This window comes from Maniola hyperantus, chromosome 15, assembly GCF_902806685.2.
Source record: "Maniola hyperantus chromosome 15, iAphHyp1.2, whole genome shotgun sequence".
NCBI classification, from domain to species: Eukaryota; Metazoa; Arthropoda; class Insecta; order Lepidoptera; family Nymphalidae; genus Maniola; species Maniola hyperantus.
The window spans coordinates 11,533,275-11,555,615 of record NC_048550.1 but is presented as its reverse complement, the minus strand read 5'-3'; the positions used below and the strand labels follow the sequence as shown (position 1 = coordinate 11,555,615).

Genomic DNA, 22,341 nt, shown 5'->3' with positions numbered 1-22,341 from the left:
TTCCAATCTTAGCTGAGTTATTGAAAGTTGGGAACCTTAACATTTTTACTCTGTGATTTATTATTAATTTTCGAATCTGGCAATATTGTAAAAACAATGCGTCATTTAAAAATCTGAAAGAAACACGAAGAAATTCTCGAGATTTCAGCAAACAACAAGAATCGCTACGTTGACAAATTTTTAATAGGATGGCAGACAAAAGGAAGGCTAAAAAACGAAAAGAGGTACGCAAATATTCAATAACTCTTCATTTACGCTAGTTAATAAGCCCTGTTTTTAATTACATCTCCTTACGGTATTGTTTTGCTTGTATTTCGTAAAGTAAAATGGTATTAGGAAGTCCCCTTTTTCAGTGAGTTATTTTTATAATGTTGATGTTTTCGGTAAAATGTATGTAACGTTCGCTTGAGGTTGTGCGAGCTATTTGTGTCATGTTTATTTCGCCAATGACGCACTTTAGTATTGAAAACATAAAGAACCTCAATATATTTGAATTCTTTCGAGTTCATCGATAATAAAAATGAAATGAAAGAAACGCAACGTAAAATAGGTATAAATTTAATCGACATGATGCGCAGCAATAATGTGTAGTAGGTACAAATCCTTATGGTATTTTGAACAATTGTATAAATAAACCGCAAATCTTCCGGCTGTTCTTTGTTTGATCTTTGCCAACTGTGTAATTAATTTATTTTTCTAATTTATTTACAGCGAAAAAAGGTTTGCTATTTTTTTCTAGGCTGCACACATTTTTCTACACAATACCAATTTCATTTTGTGTGATATTATAATGAATTGATATGTCAGCACTGTTGAATGTTGTATAAATTAGTATAATACCTGATTCTGTAGCACTTCTAATTCTTCTTTGGGAAATGCTATGCCTACTGTTAGCTCTCTAACATTGAGATTTATAGCTAATTGTACACAATCTAAACTTAGCGAAAGACAGGTGTAAGTTCAATGATATCTTTTCCCACAAGGAGCATTATTAAAAGGATGGAAATATATTTGACCTGCCATTTTAGTTTAGAGATGTGTACAATGTCTAATCTCTAAACAATACTAAATTAACAGGCCTAAATCTATCGCAATCCCTTTCGGCAGGAATTTTTGGGTAAGGGATAGTAATACATAGATCTGTCACTTTAGTTTTGTTCAGAGATCGTGTACAACCGAATAAACTACAGTCTATATTAACTTGCCGGTTTTTATGCACTAGTCCTATCTATACCTGTAAAAAGACTCGCAAAATAGCAGTAGTACTAAAACACCCATAAATATTCCCTCTAGTGGCAGTAGTTTGGTTGTTAGTCCAGTTAACTGAACTAATGCAACTTTTTAGTGGCAGTAGTCTGGGTCTCCCATTTGGATAGGATCCTATCACTAAATGTCAGACGTTCTGTCCTGCTGAATTTCGTAACGCATATTTTCATGGACTTTGAATATACTGGCACAAGGGTTTTAACAAATAATGATAATCAAGGTTGGTAAAACAAATTGTGTAACACGATACATCTACATGTACATTTATTTTAATTTTATCAACATTGAATTTAAATTGACTACAATATGCAGAAAGACAGGTTATTGAAAACTTACTGTGAATTTTAAAAGAACCAAAACAAAACTATCCAAACTACTGTTATAAATGCGAAAGTGTGTTTGTCTGGTACCTTTTTATTAGTTGAATCAGGTAATTTGTGCGTTGATAGATCAGTCGGTCAGTCAGACAAACCTTTTCCTTTTATATATTTAGATTTAGGTTTATTATATACACCACCTCCAACTGTCCATTTGTTCGTTATTTCAAATTAGCATAAACATAAATTTATTTACAAATATCCAATAATATGTAAACCATAGCAAAGTTATTCAATGCCACTACAAATCATGCTCACAGAGTATATATATGCATGTAAAACATATAGAATGGCCCACTTTCACCGATAGCTTCACAGTTAGAGTTTGCTGTTAGTCACAATCGAGAATTGTCGCGACAGCGTGCGTGTGGACGTGGCTTTATTTTATGTTTAGTTGATTATACGAAAATGAGAGATTTTGTAAGTAAAAAAAATATTTTTTGTGATTCAGTATTGTTCAACCATGTATTTAAATAGTTACGAATTTTATTTGTCATGTTTGTTTTTATCATGGTTTTTAGACAATAAATTTTCTTTATATATGGCAAAATTATTATTAATTTTAGTATAATTACACAAAGTTTTATAAAGTTCCCTTATATTTTATGTTATATTTTGCACATGGTTTCACATCTAGACACACACGGGCACATAGGTACCTATCTAAATGTTTTGTGTGTGATGCAATTATCTAATTTCTTATTGGGGAAGCCCAAAAATGATTCTTGTTTCTAATTCTTTATGTAGGTAATTATTATCTTTCCTATCCTATATATCCTAATCCTAATAATATTATAAATGTGAAAGTGTGGCTGTTGGATGTTTAGATGTTTGGATGTTTGGATGTTTGTTACTTAATCACGCAAAAACTGCTGAATGGATTTGGATAAAATTTGGAATGGAGATAAATGATACCCCGGATTAACACATAGGCTACCTTTATCACGGAAAATCAAACAGTTCCCGTGGGATTTCGAAAAATGTAAATCCACGCGGATGAAGTCGCGGCATCAGCTAGTAATTAATAAGGTCATTGAATAATGTTTTCAAAGTTATGCATAACTAGATGATGCCTGCGAATTTGCCCATGTGGATTTAAGTTATTAAAAAAATATGAGAATATTAATTTACTGGGATAAAAAGTGGCCTATGTCAGTCCCCAGTTCTTTAACTAAATATGTCCAATTTCCAAGCAGAAAATTACGTCGAGCCATTGTTCCGTTGCAGCGTAGTTAAGGGACTAATCCTGGATTAAACACACAAACACTTTCACATTCATAATTGCGATCGCAGTGATATTCACTAGCTATGAACTGTTTATCATGATATTTTTATTATTACCATTGTTTTATTAATGTTGTATTGGTGCAAGGTTAAGGCAACCACTGTTCAGGCTCCAGATAGTGATCTCTAACATTGCAATTAGTTACATAACGGATCAGTTGAAGTTGTTAATGTATTCCATTTAGCGTGCAGCGGTCAAGTATACAATGCCAGGGCCATGTATGTAATCAAGATGAACCGTTTAGCTTTATATGTTAATCGCGTGCACAGATGTAAATAAACCGTGATAGCCTAGTGGTTCAGACGTCTGCTTCCTACTCGGGAGATCGGGGGTTCGATCCCGGGCCTCTAACTTTTCGGAGTTATGTGCGCTTTAAGCAATTAAGTAGGACCTAACACTTGCTTTAATGGTGAAGGAAATCGGAAAACGGAATAGGAAGGAAGATCGCAAAAACCGCTAGTTGTAAAACAGTAGGTCGATTTCGTAAAACCTGCATCAATCATTATTACAATCTCAATGGTTCAATCAATTGGCTGAATTTGTGCGATTCTTGTTGCAACAATGCATTGTAGCCAATAATGACCGAGCGCCAACCAATCAGAGGTGATTGCGATCGTGACATTGTAGCTGTCATTACTAACTTATGCTCGCGACTTCGTCCGCTTTGACTACAAAAATTTCAAACCCCTATTTCACCCCCTTAGGGGTTGAACTTTCAAAAATCCTTTCTTAGCGGATGCCTACGTCGTAATAGCTATATGCATGCCAAATTTCAGCCCGATCCGTCCAGTAGTTTGAGCTATGCGTTGATAGAGCAGTCAGTCAGTCAGTCACCTTTTCCTTTTATATATTAAGATAAATGATGTCGTTTCAAATTGTTTTGACAGTATTTCAAATTGGACGCTGATGATTTACTTTTGTTTGCAGGAATTCGGGGAACTCCCCGAGTCAGAGAAGCCGACCAGCGAGGAGTACGCGGTCGCGAAATGGCTGAAGGCCAACGTGCCCACCAAGAAAACCAAGTTCCTTAACCACCATGTAGAGTATTTCACAGGTAAGTACTTAGTACATGTATTTCTGAGGCCCCGTCCTATTATCATGATGCGATGTGATTTTATCGTGCTGTTAGGAGGTCCGCTTCGACAGTCTTTTTAAAAAAAAAACCACAAGAAATTTCCACCGAATTCAATTTGGGAATTCACACACACGGTACTTTACTTCACGCGAATACAGTAGTTTCAATGTTAACTACTTAATGTGGAAATGTGGACTGACTCGCTGCCTCGCTAGTTGTTTGCTTTATATAAATTTGAAATGCTGAAGCAGCGAATTAGCACATATTAAAATTATAACATTAATTTATAACGTAATGAAATACAATATGAACGCATGATCGCGCGATCATCAATAGGACATTCAGTAGAACAGCTTGTTTGAACGCACGGACGCGCGATCATTTTCGTCGGACGCACGTATCATCGCACGAGCGATGACAATAGGACGGCGCCTGAGGGAACCTTTTGCAGATTTACACTGATATTCGTAGTCAAGATAGGGACTTCTTTAGAGGAGCATTCAGATGATGTGTGGCATATTGAACCTATATGCAATGCATCAATCATGATGAATACCATTGACGCGCTTATTAAATAAATGTACCTAATAAGAATTATTAAGAACTAGCTGATGCCCGCGACTTCGTCCGCGTGGATTTACATTTTTCAAAATTCCGCGGGAACTCTTTGATTTTCCGGGATAAAAAGTAGCCTATGTGTTAATCCAGGGTATAATCCATCTCCATTCCCAACCAAATCCGTCCAGTAGTTTCTGCGTGATTGAGTAACAAACATCCACACTTTCACATTTATAATATTATTAGGATAAAGAACCCTGCGTGTGCGAGTCCGACTCGCGCTTGACCAATTTTTTATTAGGTGTAATTACCTAATGTATTTTTTAACTGTAAAAAAAAATATTAGGTAGGTATTTTTAGTAGGCAACATAACGAATAACGATTCCTTTGTCAGTCGTTAACGCTCATCCCATAATAGATACCTACCGTTAAAGATAGAACCAAACTATGAAACTGAGACTGCAGTTGTGTTTTATGACGAGCTTCCTCGTGTTCCATTGTTTATATTTGTGTTCTAGTGTTTACGACTATGCTAAATCATAAATGACGATAAAATATACTATATTTAAAATTAAAACAATTGTATGGGCGGGCACTGAGCGACAGAACTTTACTTCTAAACATTTCAGTAGTTCCATATTCCTTTTATATATTTAGACTAGACGCGACTATAAGGGTTCCTTGTCTATTTATTTGTTTTATTTAACTACCGAACATTAAATAAACGTGTAAAATTACACGTCTTCTTCTTCTTCTTCATTCTGGGCTGGTTTCCGCACTTAAACGTTTCCGTCTGTTGTGCGTGCATCACCCCTCCCCGCCGAAGTCTTCACTCCAGCCATCCAAGCTCACTCCAGAAGCCAAGTAGACCGCCCAGGTTGCCGAGGGCTTAATTTATTTACACGTCTAAACGAGCTCTTAATTTTTGAAATGTTTTATTAAGAAACTTACACAGTAAAATATTAATCTTTCTAGGTATTACATAAAAGCGTGTAAAATTCTATCAGATACGCGTTAGCTCTGAATCAACTCTGTAATCGAGAATATAAAACATTTCTATTATTGTAACGTTTACAAACATCATATTACTTGGTGATAACTGATAACTTAAAATTAGGTCAACTTACCTTAGATTAACTATAAATATATACCTATTTATTCAAGTTAACTTTTACAAGTGCTTTTGAATCGTCAACTAGTTTAATTTACCACTGGTTCGGAATGCCGTTCCTACCGAGAAGAACCAGCAAGAAACACGGCGGTTGCTCTTTTCAAGTGATCAATTATTTACAATATTATTATACCATACTGTACAAGCAATTGCAGCCCCATGCATTGCTGGAACGCGTCAAATCCAAGCTTTCTTATCATTTACATTTTACATAGTCTTCGACTGTACAATATGCTTTTTTTAGGAGCATACTTTTAATAGATTTTTTAAACTTGTGTAGAGGCAAGTCTAAGATACTAAGAATTTTATAAAGAAAATTGATGTCATTATAAACTTAAGACACCTATTGAAAACCATACCTGAGAGTTCCTCATAGTGTTATCTCAAAGGTGTGTGAATTCAAAGTGAACTTGGTAAACTATAAATCGCAGAAAGTGTATTTGGTTTGATTTGACGGCCTCCCTGGCGCAGTGGTAAGCACTGTGGTCTTATTAGTGGGAGGTCCCGGGTTCAAAAACCTGGGGGTTTACATTTTTAAATTTTTAGTCTGGTCTAGTGGTAAAGCCGTGCCGCCAAGCGATTTAACGTCCCAGTACGATGCCGTGTAGACACCAAAGGGGCATGGGTTTAATAAAAACTGCTATAGGTACCCCTTCCAGGTTATCTCGCTTCCATCTTAGACGGCATCATCACTTACCACCAGGTGAGGTTGCAGACAAGGGTTAACTTTTATCTGAATAAAAAAAGGTGTATTTTCAATTTTTTCTGTATTGCCCAGGTACAAAAGCAGTGGACGCGCTTCTAACGTCAAAATGGGCGACGGGCAAGAACCCAATATTCACGACGCGACATGAAGTCACGGACTATCTGCATCGAATGCTGCTGCACAAACTATTTCATAGGGCTAAGAAGGTATGCCAAATAATCTAAATATATAAAAGGAAAACATTACTGACTGACGAACTGAACTATCAACGCACAAACTACGGGATCGGGCTGAAATTTGGCATGCAGATAGCTATTATGACGCTAAGACGATCCGCTAAGAAAGGATTTTTGAAAATTCAACCCCTAAGGGAGTGAAATAGGGGTTTGAAATTAGTATAGTTCACGCGGACGAAGTCGCGAGCATAAGCTAGTATCTATCTAGTATCTATATAATAAAATTAATCACTACCCATATTATAAATGCGAAAGTATGTTTGTTTGTAGGTTTGTTAGTTTATTGCTTTATCCTTCAATCACGTCGCAACGGAGCAACGAATCGACGTGATTTTTTGTATGAGTATAGAGAGTGACATAAGAAACTTTTATTCTGGATAACCAAAGTTTTCTCACAGGATTTTTGAAAACCTAAATCCACGCGGACGAAGTCGCGAGTGTCATCATCATCATCATCAATCGATAGACGTCCACATTTGGACACAAGTCTCTTGTAGCGACTTCCACACGCCACGGTCTTATGCCGCCTGAATCCAGCGGCTCCCTGCGACTCGTCTGATGTCGTCCGTCCACCTAATGGTGGTTCTTCCAACGCTGCGTCTTCCGGTGCGAGGTCGCCATTCCAGCACCTTGAGACCCCAACGTCTATCGGTTTTACGAACTATGTGCCCTGCCCATTCTCCATCGCCCGCTGAGTGACTCTGAGCTTTCTTATCAGGCCCATAGTTAGAATGATAATGGACCAAAACAATGATATATGGATTTGATTTCAGGTTCCAGTTACTGAGCAAGAGTTAAAAGGAAAATCAAAGAAGAAGGATTCAGATAAATCTGGCAAGAGTGGAGATGAGAAAGACGAAGGCAAGGCAAGTGCTTGTGAAAGCAAGGTAGTGATACTATCATGATCATCCCATCGCCGGCTCACTACAGAGCACGGGTCTCCTCTCAGAGTGAGAAGGGTTTTGGCCATAGTCTACCACGCTGGCCATGTGCAGATTGTTAGACTTCACACATCTACTTGGTACTTCCCGTTGACCTAGAATCATGAAATTTGCCAGGTACATAGGTAGGTCTTATAGCACAAGTAAAGGAATAAATTCGAAAACGTCACAAAAAAAATCAAAATGTGTTCATGAATAAATTTTCAATTTTCAATGTAAGATAACTAACTATACCAAGTGGCGTTTCATATGAAGGGAATACATAATAGTTATGCATAATAGTTTTTGATTTACAGGATACAAAAGATAGCAAAGATAAAGATAAGGACAAAGATAAAGAGAAAAAGAAACGCAAGATCCGGCTAGAGATGCACATGGAGCAGCTGTTCTTGGACAGTCTGGACGCGTATGTGTGGATATACGACCCCATCCCTTGGTACTATTGGCTGTGTGGCGCATTGGTGGTGTTTGGCACCATTGGCGTATGTATGTTCCCCCTTTGGCCGGCTACTGTAAGGTTAGTATCATCATCATCATGATCAATCCATCACTGGCTATCTAATCTATTTTCTGTACAAAGATTACTCAAATTATAATCCATACTAATATTATAAATGCGAAAGTGTGTCTGTCTGTCCGTCTATCTGTCTGTCTGCTAGCCTTTCACGGCCTATCCGTTCAACCGATTTTGACGAAGTTTGGTACAGCGATAGCTTGCATCCCGGGGAAGGACATAGGCTATTTTTTATCCCGGAAAATCAAAGAGTTCCCACGGGATTTTTAAAAACCTAAATCCACGCGGACGAAGTCGCGGGCATCATCTAGTGTACTATATTTTAATATTGCACGCCATTGTATGGCAGATTGTGACCTATTTAATCATTTATGTAACATCTTTTTTATACTGACAATTATGCAAAAAAAATATTATTATTATTATCTAATCTAGTGGTGGTGGACTAAGGCCTAAACCCTACTTATTCTGCGGGTTTAGGCCGTAGTCCACCTCGATGGCCTAGTTCAAATTGGCAGATTTAGACATACACTTTAGAGAACATTTTTTTTTTTTAAAAGAATATTAGCCATTTTTTAAATGACTAATATTCCCCTTTTCTCTCCAATTAAGCGTCAAGCTTGTGCTAGGAGTAAGTACGACAATAGTGCAACAGGCGGGGTTTGAACCGTCGACCTTTCGGTTTTCAGTCCACTCCTATACCGGTTGAGCTATTGAGGCTCTTATGGAGAATTACTTTATGGAGAATTACACATTATTGAGAACTCGCTGGCATGCAGGTTTCGTCGTGATGTTTTCCTTCACCTTTAAAACAAGTTATATTTAATTGCATAAATCTACATACTAAACTAAAAATGTGACAGATCTAACCGATTTTTATTCCTAATCCCATTTGTAGGGTTCCATACCTCAAAAGGAAAAACGGAACCCTTATAGGATCACTTTGTTGTCTCTTTGTCTGTCAAGAAACTTACAGGGTACTTTCCGTTGACCTAGAATCATGAAATTTGGCAGGTAGGTAAGTCTTATAGCAGACATTAGGGGATAAAGCTGAAAACCGTGAATTTGTGGTCACATCACAAAAAAAATTTAAAAAGTGTTTTGAACAAATAATTAGCATTTTCAACTTTACCATCATATGAAAAGGCTCTAAATTCAAACAAATAAATTCTAAACAGATTTTCATTTATTTTTATGCAAAATAGTTTTTGATTTATCGCGCAAAATGTCGATAAAATACGATTGTAGTACGGAACCCTCAGTGCGCGAATCTGTTTCGAATTTGGCCTGTTTTTTCGCTATTTTATTTCTTGGTTTTTGTTATTTTATTACAGAAAAGGGGTATACTACCTGAGTATCGCGGCTGCTGCTTTCTTAGTGCTAATAATAGCGCTGGCCGTGCTGCGAGTGGTGGTGTTCTGTCTGCTGTGGATGCTGACTCTGTCGCGACACCATCTGTGGCTGTTGCCCAACTTGACAGAGGACGTCGGCTTCTTTGCCTCGTTCTGGCCTTTGTATAAGGTAGGCTGATATAGCGCTGGCCGTGCTGCGAGTGGTGGTGTTCTGTCTGCTGTGGATGCTGACTCTGTCGCGACACCATCTGTGGTTGTTGCCCAACTTGACAGAGGACGTCGGCTTCTTTGCCTCGTTCTGGCCTTTGTATAAGGTAGGCTGATATAGCGCTGGCCGTGCTGCGAGTGGTGGTGTTCTGTCTGCTGTGGATGCTGACTCTGTCGCGACACCATCTGTGGCTGTTGCCCAACTTGACAGAGGACGTCGGCTTCTTTGCCTCGTTCTGGCCTTTGTATAAGGTAGGCTGATATAGCGCTGTGTAAAAATAACGTCTATTATTAAATCAAGAGCAAGATGGTCACATGATGGCCAAAAATCTTAATATACACTAAAAAACAGTAAAATTTTATTTTATTTGAAATATTAAGTACCTACTGTAAATAGCCCTGGTGCTATGACCGTGATTCCAGCTATTTTAGCGTTTAATTTCAATTTATTTATTAAATCGGACAACAATTGATCCATTATGTGTTAGTAACAATAAATACTTAATAACTATGTTAATACTTAAACACTAAGGAGTTAGTAACAAAATACTTAATCACTATGTTAGTACTTAATAACTAAAAGGGATTTAGTCCTCTGCACGAGTTTCCCCATCAGAGGACTATCCATTTTGTCCGCTATCATGCGCAGGATCCCGTTGCTGCTTCCTCGGACTCTGGACAATAGTGATGCTGTTTTCTTGCGCCAGATGGCATCGAAGCCATCTGTCCGCACCTCAGCAAACATAGCTGATGCACTACAGAACCGAGGTTGCCGCAACAAAATCCTGAACGCATTATTATATTGGACTCGCAGCGCATTGTAAGCCCTTTGCGTGTACTGAAACCACAAGCTTGCCGAGTATAAGGATGTACAGTATGCTTTGAACAGCGTGACTTTCACAGCATCTGTACATCGGGCAAACCTGCGGGCCACCATATTCGCTCGGATTGACAATGCCCTGCGTTCCCTTTCCATATCGTCATCATCTCCAAGGTTCTCAGTTAGCAAGTGCCCAAGGTATTTGAATTTGTAAACTCTATTGAGAGCTACTCCATGGAGCTTTAAAGGTGGAATATACGTTGGACACTTGGTACCCGCCTTGAAGACCTAAACTAAACTATCGTGAGTGATTTCCATATTATACATATCTTACACCCGGCTATACTCACGTGTTTAGTCGAAGTTAGCCCGACTAGTTTCGAATCCATCCGGTGTCCTTTTTCAATCAGCTATTCAGCTAACACCAAAAAAAACCACCTATAGTACGCGACAGGTCGAGATGGCAGTCGGGGTGAAGGCGCCCCGCCTCATATCTGTCATGGTTAAAGAAAATTTCCGCTCAAGCCCGTTAATGTTTTTCTTTTCTTTATAGTACGAATACCGCGGTCCGGGCTCCGACAGCGACAAGGCATCAAAAAGCAAGAAAAAACGCAAGAAAGACAAACATTCCGACGACGAGGACGAAAAGACTCCCCTCGTGCAAGCGGAGCCGGAGCAAGAGACTAGCGTAGAGGCGAACACTACGGAAGAACGCACGACATCTCAGGAAGATGCTAAGTAAGTGGGTTCATATAACATGCGCTCTAATAGGGTATTTTTGTGTTTCACACGGCTGCAAAATTCTTTGCGTCCTCGTGCCTTTGTCTCGTGTGTTGCTAAACACTCGCACGAAATAATAACTTTGCTATTATACCGATTCTCCAAAGCAATGAACAAAAAATAGGAACTTATATTGTGGTCTTGCCCTGTAGGTCTCTTGACAGACAGATTGACAGACAGACAGACAGACAACAAAGTAATCCTATAAGGGTTCAGTTTTTCCCTTTTGAGGTACAGAACCCTAAAAATGTACTTTTGGGATGTAAACTACGTGTATCAAAATTGTCTGTATCAAAATTGGTTAGAGTCGGATGAACCGTGAAAAGGTAACAGACAGATAGACACACATTTTCGCATTTGAAATATTGTGGATTGTTTCAGAGATGACACGCCAGAGCAAGTCCCGAGCACGGACAAACTCTCGGAATCAGAGTCAGACAACAGTCAGCGGTCGTCCACAGACCGCGACTTTGAGATTGTGGAGCCAGGAGACGTTGAGGACCCTGACTCCAAAGAAGGATCCGACACCAAGGAGGAGCCGGATCCTAAAGGTAGTAGTACTACTTAGACGTAGACATTATCATAGTTATTATAGGCTGGCAATACACTAAGCTCAAATCTATAGAGCTTACTTTGACTTTCATCAAAGTATAACGCTCTATAGATTTCAGCCTAAACCTGGTCGCACATCTATCAAAGCGCACCGTACGTGCCGCATTTTTATTACGTAGTTCAATAAGATGCCGTCAAATAAAAAGTATTCTGGATGGTAATGAATGATGCATAAATTTTGAGAACGCACTCGCCATATTTGTTACTCTACAGTGCTGGAAGCAAAGATTAACTAACGAACCAATAGAGCGGCGGTACAGAATCCCACATCGTGAAGTTTCACTTCAGACCACTAAAAAGACCTATTCCATAATACGCCTTACTCACAACCTTGAATGGGAAGCTGGAAAACATCTCTGTTCAGAGATAAGCATTTCCAATGTAACTTAATTTATTACTACTATATAACTACAATTTCGATACATGAAAAATAATAAACTGATTATCAGTAGTTCAAAGTATGAATTATTTTTACCCGACTACATGTATAATGCACACATTTTGAGATTTAACTCGCCATTTTAGCTTAATTATTTAAGGGTGAACCGTACTTTTGACATGACAGCTGACACATAGAGCTAAAATGAGGAGTGAGATATCAAAATGTAAGCACTATATATTCAAATGCGAAACTAATGTTATAACTAAGCCCAGAATGGTACGGAATAATGCGGCGCATGCGGTACGTCATGTAAGATTTTACGATCAGCTTTACAGATCGCTCTGGGATGGGTAGTAGAAATTGTTTGTTTTCAAAATAATTTCTTTGACAGGACTTGATAGTAACTCGGACCTTTTTTCAGACGCAGTACTGTACAAATTACTTCTGTATTTAAAATTAACTTTATTTAAAATGGTCGCCAAACAGAACAGCTATTTGGAGACAGCCACCTTTTATTAAGGTGTTTAGTACCAAGTAGTTGGTGCCATAGATTAAAAGCTCTATTTTTTACTTACTACATGATATGATAAGCCTTTTACAGACTCGTTCTCAAAAATAAAATTCCGCACGTTTTATACTTCACCAATGCGAAGGTTACACGCACTGTTTTTTGAGCGGTTGGATGTTTTGTTGAGTTTATTATGATATGTATAATATTATTCTCAAGGATGGGGAAGCCTTTACCAATGTCTAGTTTGTATGTAAATTTTGATCTGCTATGAAAACTCTTCACAAATCATTCCACTGGCTCGAAAGTTATATTGAAGTGTGTAATAATTATTATGAACTACAAATTTAAAATCTATTTTTAATCAATTTATTTATATTATTCATCAGTTTATTTAAAAAAAGAATTTATGTGCGTGCGTGCATTTATGATTATTGTAAGATAGATTTTAACAAATAACAATTAATTATTGTTAGTTTTGGTTGTAGATTTATGATTATTTTTTTTAAAGAAAATACCTGTCCCAGAGAGTCATTATAAATTGGTTGTTAGTTTACACAAATTAGAGACAATTTTCAAGTATTTCAAGACGAATTTCTTAATTTTGGGATTCAAAAAATACTACTTACTTAATAATAATGCTTCCATTTCAACGAAACTTACTCGTAATATTAGAAAACAGAATTGAAATTATTTTCAAATGTCCCAAACTAAGAAAGACACATTATAAATAAAAATAAATAAGTGATTTTTTAGATAAAATATTTGTGTTGTATTTATGCATTTTTTGCACGTTAATATAATTAATTATTAGTAAATAATGTAATATTTATATTCGTTTTGTGATTGAAATATTTTGGTGCTGTCTATATAATTTTTACGTTCAGACCATGTTATATTTAATTTATATATATTTATCGATGGGAATGATTGCATTTTAAATACCAAATTAATATTCAAAAAGTGTATTTTGTATGTCTCAAAGGTGTACGCTCACTTAACGGTTCCGCAAATATTATAACAATATACCTAGGGAAAAATTAATAATTATATAGAAAAATCCTTATAGATATTTTATTATAGAATTTTTCACACCTTTTAGAAGTACTAAGTGTATCAAATATCCATACGAAATAAAAATAATATGAATTCGCAAGTTTGTATTATTATTGCAACTTGTAATAGCTTATTTGAAATATTACCTGAAAACTTTTGTATATAATCGACAAAAGATCGTTTTTAAATGAGCGTTCACCTTTAAAGGTTGTGCATTTTTTATGTAAAAAAGGGAGGTATAGAAAACTTTTTCATTATTTTTGTAATTGCAAAATTGTAATTATTTTATCGAAGGTCTTAATAAAACGTTAAAATTAAATTGTATATTAATTTATATACTATTTAAATAGTTGTTTTTTTTATATTTTAAAAATTCCATCGGCTTGTCAATTATAACTGTCGCGCACTAGTTTTTACATCTTGTTTTATATTGTACTAGAGTACACCAAATATGAATTTGGTAGATATCGAGAATAGACTTAAAAAAATATTATCTCTGCTTCCGGAAAAATATAAAGACACACGCCAGTGTGTCCGTCAAGTTCTAATAAGAAAGCATGACTGGCAGTGTGTATAAATTATATAGTATCAATTCTCGTCTCGAACACGACCATTCAATTTTTATTAGGTTCAAATCCTACCAGTTTTGATGTGTGTGGTTTGTATGTATTGAAAGTTTCCTTCAAGTGCGAGTAAACACAAATATTGATGTACCGCTTGACTGTGACGGGTCATAGGGTAGAGTGCGAGTTGTAGGAGAGTGTCGGCGACGTTCAGAGCCTTTATTTTTACGTGTTGTCACCCTCCCGCAACACACCTCTCAAGTTGTATCAATGTTAACCTCCTTTGACGTAACGTTTGTCGAGGTCCTTGAATGACATCCAACTTCAAAACGCGTCAAAAAAATTCATACAAAATTTTTTATCGATAGTGTAAATGAACTGTCAAAATATTTTTTGTCCACATCAATCCTTTATAAGGACTAAGACATTGATGCAGACAATTCGCAATCGAGCCGCTATCTCACGAGCCGTCTCAGTGACACGATGGTGCGCGTTATGTGCGGAACTGCATGTTACAATTAATTCAAATGAATTCGAAATTATTTCGTGCTGCTTCTGCGGTACGAACAAGTATGCGATCACCTTTACCACAGTCCGTACAAAATGAGAACTCACTCGCCATATTTGCTCAATAATATGTCAACTGTCATGTCAAAAATACGGTAAAATAAGGACTAAAATCGTACTTTTGACACGACAGTTGACAGAGCTAAAATTGTGAGTGAGATTTCAAAATGTATGCATTGTACAGTTAATTTAACTCTGCTCTCGATATATTATACCAAATTGCATAATAATAATAATAAATACTTAGTAGGTTTTGTAAATATGTAGGTAATTCTCTCGTTTTCAAGATCTAATCAATGGTTACATGACGATGTATTAATGACGTTGACTTGCGTTAATCCAATAAAACAATGTACTCTATTATGGTTTTTTTCATTTATTCAACTAAGTCTATACAGTTCTTGCAATTCACGAAGGCGAGTAAACTTCACTTGTGGTTACGTCATAATATACACTTGCGTTGCGTGTGTAGCAAGCAAGCGCTCGCGAACGCACACATTTCCTGTATCTTACTTATACCCAGTGGCGTGCACAGGGTTTGATACCAGGGTAGGCAATAGTTAGGTAAGAACCTGTTTACTGGCAGGTCACTCCTGCGCTCCGCCTCTGGAAGGTGCGAAAGTCATTTGTGGGATTGAGTGTAATATTTTATAATAAAATTCCACAAGCAATTTTAGACTTTGCCTTTACACAAGTTTAAAAAATGTGTTAAAAGTATGCTCCTAAAAAAAGCATAATATTATACAGTCGCAGACTATGTAAACGATAAAAAAGCTTGGATTTGACTCGCTCCAGCAATGCACGGGGCTGCAATGGCTTGTATGGTACGGTATAATAACATTGTAAATTGAAAAATTAAAAAGAGCAACCGCCGAGTTTCTTGCTGGTTCTTCTCGGTAGGAACGGCATTCCGAACCAGTGGTAAATTAAAACTACCTGACTATTCATAAGCACTTTTAAAAAGTTTACATGAATAAAAAAACATTCTATTCTATTCTATTCTATTCATAATGAAAATATGCATTGAGCTAAATTACAACTGGGGTAAGCAGTGCATTCATGCCTCTATGAACTGCACGCCACTGCTTATACCGATACGTCTTAAACACAAGCATGAGCCACTCGCCTTCGTGAAATGCAAGAAGTATAGTCCGCGACAGCTCGAGATGGCAATCGGGGTATGAGGCGGGTGGATGCCCCGCATACCCGTGCTCGCCCGCACCGGGTTATCGCAGGGGCATCCAAATGAACACACTTTCGCTTTCCTATTATTAAGATAGGTAGATATTTATTTATATTCTTTAAAAATTACTGTATAATAAAATACGATTTTAAAGGTTCCCCCGTCTGTCTTGTTCTAATTCGATGGACTCGAATAGTGTCTTGAAGTTGCCGGCTCCAAAACCCTGAAAAGATTAAATGTTCAAATAAAATTACATATGCACATCAAAATATATGTAAGTATTAAAATATGATAAAGTAAAATTAATAACAAGAAGGAAAAAACTACATAATTGCTCAAAGTACGTTCTCAAAGCAAATTTTTAGTTTTATGGAGTTGGTTATGTTTTCTTATAAAGTATAAACTTGTGTGTGTGCTTGATAAATACTGAAAGTTTGCTTAGAATAAATGCTTGATAAATACTGAAAGTTGCTTTGAGGAGGTGCTTGATAAATACTGAAAGTTGCTTGAGGAGGTGCTTGATAAATACTGAAAGTTTGATTTGAACAGTTGCTTGATAAATACTGAAAGTTGCTTTGAGGAGGTGCTTGATAAATACTGAAAGTTTGCTTTGAGGAGGTGCTTGATAAAAGGCACCTTCACCTTTCATTAAAAAGGTGAAACTTTTCAGCTTTTATCAAGAACCTTCTTAAAGCAAACTAAGCTTTACCCAAGCACTTCTTCAAAGCCAACGAAGCTTTTACCAAGCGCTTCCTCAAAGCAAACATTTGGATTTATCGAGCAAATCCTCAAAGCTCAGGCTTCCTTCATGGGCTCTGAGAACAAGAAATATCACTAAGCTGCTACTTACATTATGGTTTCTTCTCTGAATAACTTCCAAGAACAGCGTAGGTCGATCCTGAGTGTTCTTAGTGAATATCTGCAGTAGATATCCATCGTCGTCATAGTCTATCAAGATGTTGAGCCGCTCCAGCGTGTCTATGCTCTCGGCGACTCGCACTTTACTGTGTTGGAGCTTCTCTCTGATGATCTTGTAGTATTTTGACGGTATAGTAAGGAATTCTACGCCGCGGGCTCGGAGGTTGTCAATCTGGACGGAAAAAATGGAATTTATAGGAACTTTTGACTTATGGAAACTTAACTTATGGATACAAGTTAGCCCTTGATCTCATCAGCAATCTCATCTTGTGGTAAGTGATGATGTAGCCATTCCAGCATCTTGGGACCCCAAAGTCTATCGGTTGTACGAACTATAGGGGAAAGCAGGTAGGATTCGTACAGAGGGAGCATTCGTACAACAGTCATATCTACACTATGCTACATGGTGACGCGTTTGTGTTTTTGTATATTTGAGGCCCGCTCATATTCATAGGCTCACAGCTAAGTGCAGTGGCTGTAAAACAGTCCGTTTTTTTAGAATAAGTCATAACGTGTTTTCACACCGCGAAAATAATTTTTCGACTCATCTTTGACGACATTAATTCGTAATAAGCTTGGCTCAAATTGTTAAAGTAACATATAATAGTCTTTGGATAAGTGCCTTAGATTCATGGGTAAACATTAATTTTGGGATAACCTTCACCGTTATTTTTATTTTAAATTTATTGTTTGATTTTTTTGATTGGGGTACCTTCGTGCAGTTAGGAGTGGGGTGGATTCGTACTTTACGAATGCACCCCGCGTGAGTTCAGATCGTTTTTGCACTAACTGGGTTATGGGATTCCAATTCTAAACCACTCCCAGATGATAACATGCAACAAATAGTGGTGGTGCCTAGACTAGCAGAGTAGAACTAGAGTGAAGAAACTTTCGGTTTGATCCTGAAATCGACATCTGCTAAATATTAGGCTAGGGGTGTCGTTAAATCAAAAATACCTAGTAGTTTCATAGCCTACCGAGCGTCAAATATAGGCGACATTTGACGCCTGCCAGTGTGGGTGAAACCTCGATGTTTTCTTTCTTCGAAGTTTCATGCCTGTCGTGAGCTGCGCTATAAGTCAAATTAGCAACTTCTTATCAAACGTCAAAACGCTGGCTTAGTACCTATGGCAGCTTGTATAAAAGATATACATAGATATGACGTCATAAACATTTGACGTATCTACTCTTTATATTTAAATCAACAACTTTAGAATCAGTTTTGAATGGTTAAAACTTACAATGGAAATTTGGAAGACCCTCTGTTTAATAATAATTACTAAGAAATCGTTTATTTTTGACATAGGCGCTATCCCAATTCAACTCCCAAAGAAATATCTCTTACTCAACAAGATCTATCATCAAGATTGCCACCTCCATCACCAACTACATCAACTGTGGGATGATGACGCCAGAAATTATGCAACCTTTTACCTTAGCCTAAAGTGAATGAGAATGCACCTAAAAAGACACAAAGAAAGGAAAAGTATTAGAAAAAATTAAGGATATAACATATAATCCCGATAAAAATAGACTGATAGAAAAGGAAAGAGCAAAAAAGATGAAAAAAGGAGAACAAGAGAGAAAACAGAAGGCTAAAGAGATGAAACGCGAGTTACTATAACGGTAAATTAGAATGTTGATTAATGAATGACTTAAATTGTAATAAATTGTTTGTAAACACCATATTGTTAATTATTACTATATTTAAGGTTGATTCTGTGTTAATTTTGATATCAATAAATGTTTAATTTCATATAAAATAGCCTTTTTAATTCCTGTGTACGAAAGCTCCCCACTATGTACGAATGTACCCTAGTCGATGTACGAAGCTACCTCGCGTGTGGGGTGCTTTCGTAAGATTTCCATTTTTTGGGAAATTCGTCGTAGCTTTGTCATCTTACTTTGCCTCAACACTGAACTACACTATAATTAAAGCCAGATAACTAGGTAATCCAGCAGTGTTGAAATTATTTTGAAATATTTATTAGTTTTGTTTTTACATGACCTAGAGTAAAAAGTGTACGAATCCTACCTGCTTTCCCCTATGCCCTGCCCATTGCCACTTCAGCTTCGCAACCCGTTGAGCTATACCGGTTACTCTAGTTCTCCTACGGATCTCTTCATTTCTGATTTGATCATGTAGAGAAAGCATAGCTCTCTCCATCGCCCGCAAAAACTTACAGCAGTAATAATGTCCTCAGTGTTGATAGCGATGTGCTGAACCCCCGCTCCGCCATGGTACTCCACATACTCCTGTATCTGACTCTTCTTCTTGCCCACGGCTGGCTCGTTGATGGGCACCTTGACGGTCTCCTCCCAATTCGCCATCACTATGGAGCGGAGGGCCGAGTACTCCGTGCACACTTGTTTGTCGTCCACTGACCAGAATCTAAGAAAATAATATGGTATTTGACAACTAGTCAAATCAGTTACTTATTATCAAACGTCAAAACGCGCACTTAGTATGCGATATGCTTTGAAATACTACATCATAATGACGTACTTTTTTAGTTTAATTATTTAATATGGTTATCATACTTAAAACTAACAAAGGACTTGGATTTTACGTATTTTGGAAGACCCTCTTTTTAGTAAGCACTGAGAAAAAAATTATTTTTGATGTAGTCAAATACCCAATTCATTTTCAACTTTTCATTATGGTTTTATTGATATAACATATTCTATCGCCTCTATAATGGGGAGTGCTCTGTAGAGTTGTTTGATCTCATTCCACCCTCCTTTTTCTACAAACGCACCGCACGCCACCGCAAACAATTCCACCCTCACCACCTGGGTGTCTGGTGCACTTCAACCACCCGTTGTGTCAGATCCTTTTTCCACGCACATGCAAACTGTGGAATCATATCCCTTCAGCGGTGTTCCCATTAGATTACAACATGGGGTTTTTCAAGGGGCGGACCAACAAGTTCCTGAAAGGCCAGCAACGCATTGGTGGTTCCTCTGGTGCTGTAAAGGTTCATGGGTGGTGGTAATCACTTAACATCAGGTGACCCAAAAAATAGTTGCTTTTGATCTTTGACTTTGAATAATTTTTTTAGCATAAGTAGGATCAGTGGGGACTTTTGGTATTTTGATAATAACCTGTACCAGTTTTCACCTCTATGCAAATTATTGTACCAAATTGAAATGACTAATTTGACTGGATGATAAATGCAGTTGAAAATATAATGGAAGGCATCCAACACATCTTACGTCATCTTAGCCCATTTCTGTTATCTCCCAGTATAAATCTATTATGTTTTTACTAATATAGGGTAAGTATAGTACGCGACAGGCCGAGATGGCTATTGGGGTATGAAGCAGAGGGACGCACACACCCGCACGTCACCCGCGCTCGCCTGCACCGGGTTAGTGCGGGGGCTGTGCGGGACGTTCCCACCCCGATTGCAAGCACGACCTGTTGCATATTGGCTTGTGTGAAAAACAACGGACCCAATTAGGTTTTCACTGAAAACGATGTATGTTTTCAGCTCATTAGATAATAGATATGTGGTTTTTTCCATCGAACTAGAAGAGTGGTAGTGTATTAAGTATAAAGTATTTTAGGTATGAAAAATTCTCTTACCTATGGAATTGTAGGCAGCGTTCATACCATGACGCCGCTGCTTCCATGCCATTATCTGGCTGGTTTCCTACCACGTGGTCTATGAAATTGATCTCCACTTTTGGCCTGGAAAAGGTATGATTGTTTAAAGATATTACGAATTTTAAGTTTTTAACAAATACAACACGTAACTACCTACCTATACCTAATCTGAAGCTAATCAACAAAGACGGTCATCTATCACAGCAGAGCATCATAACTCCGGTTGGTTTTTTACACTATGACCGGAGAGCTGAGAGCTGATGTGTTCAGTCTACCAATCCGATTCTTATTTTAGATGACGTGATTTTTTTAAATCATATCTGACAAATAATACGTAACATATATCCTCACCGCTTAGGTGGAAACCGAGCCTAATCGTCGGCACTGGCGATCCTGCGCCTAGTAATTATAGTCAGCGCCGATCTGTCAGTGTTATTCAGGAATGCATAGTATATGACCTATCAGCGCCGGTGATTAGTGTGAGAAGAAAACATGACTACAGAAACGTACCTACTTACGTAGAGACCTATGCTAGTTTTTAGGTAGGTATACGGTACCTACATACATACAAACATACAATCTTTTTGCATTAATAATATCATCTTACCACAGAAAAGAATGTACATCGGCCTTTAGAATGACACTTCGGCTTTGTAGACGTCTCTCTGTCACTATGTGACGTCTACAAATCCGCTATCTCCTTCTAAAGGTCGATGTACATTATTTTCTGCCGCGTCCTGTACCTAAGTATTTTTACGGATAAAATAATCGGATATCGAATAATCGGATCATGCTTACAGGAATTTGTGTATCGGATCAGCATCTAACATCTGCCACCCCGGTAGAAATGATCCGCTGTATTTCGACCGATCTACAAGAGTGTGAGTGTTGTCGCCGTACTGTAAGACAAATAGGTAAATAAAATATCTGCCATTAACAAATACCTGCCATTAAATTTCAATTATTCCTTCATTATAAAATATGATAATTTATAAGCGCGTGATGGCGCTACAAATCAGGTTGAGCCTCCATAGCCGCGGATATTGGCGCGGAAAGAAGTTGGTATAAGTCCCGCAAATTGCTATTGCGCTGGAACCATGTCTCATTAACATCGGAATGACGTCATTTTGACGTCAGCCGAAATAATATACCATCAGCTCGAAACTTCAGTCTAGTGCTGACGTCACTAAAATGGCGGCCACGCGCATTAGCGGTTTTCGGGACTTATACAGCGCTCTCTGTTACGTAATCCCATACAAATGATATAGACAAAAATTTCAGTGGGCGTTAACCATCCAACCAATCACAAATATGCTTTCAAAAAACATTCGAAATTCAATTACATTTGTCTTTATAGCTTTTTGTACATGAAGGTAAGTATCCAATGAGTCGCCCTTACCGTTTTCAGTGTAGCCATCCTAACAACACCACATTCGTCCCTCTCTTCCCATAAGTCTCTCACAACCACGGCACCCTGCTTTCTCGCATACTCCAGGATATAATCCAAGTTCTCCACTTGGAAGGCGACGTCCTTCACGAAATCCCCGTGGTAGGCCACTTCGTTCACGAACTCCGATTCCTCTGGCTCATATTGGGCTTGGAATACAAAGATTATCTGTAAATACAAAGCGATATATTTGATGCTTGAAATAAA

General features: G+C 37.6%; 2 protein-coding genes across 4 annotated transcripts in view; one reads left to right on the top strand and one right to left on the bottom strand.

The window, feature by feature from the left end:
• The window catches only part of LOC117988924 (4-hydroxyphenylpyruvate dioxygenase-like), a 326,462-nt gene that overhangs the window by 300,076 nt on the left and 4,045 nt on the right, over positions 1-22,341 (bottom strand). The window contains exons 6-11 of one of the 3 annotated variants that reach the window (XM_069503641.1): positions 22,087-22,302; positions 21,486-21,586; positions 20,667-20,771; positions 19,262-19,469; positions 17,010-17,249; positions 16,289-16,382 (exon numbers count right to left, since the gene is read on the bottom strand). In XM_069503641.1, coding sequence (XP_069359742.1) covers positions 16,308-16,382; positions 17,010-17,249; positions 19,262-19,469; positions 20,667-20,771; positions 21,486-21,586; positions 22,087-22,302 — 945 coding nt within the window. In that variant the 3' untranslated portion in view covers positions 16,289-16,307. Of the gene's footprint in view, positions 1-16,229; positions 16,383-17,009; positions 17,250-19,261; positions 19,470-20,666; positions 20,772-21,485; positions 21,587-22,086; positions 22,303-22,341 lie in introns of those variants that run through there. The other 2 variants (XM_069503640.1, XM_034976214.2) reach the window with 2 other exon arrangements.
• On the top strand, positions 68-15,336 carry Trp1 (translocation protein 1). Its single transcript, XM_034976212.2, has 8 exons — positions 68-224; positions 3,856-3,982; positions 6,511-6,644; positions 7,448-7,561; positions 7,912-8,132; positions 9,464-9,650; positions 11,062-11,246; positions 11,670-15,336. Exons 1-8 carry the CDS (start codon positions 189-191, stop codon positions 11,854-11,856), a joined length of 1,191 nt encoding a protein of 396 aa, XP_034832103.1. The 5' UTR covers positions 68-188; the 3' UTR covers positions 11,857-15,336.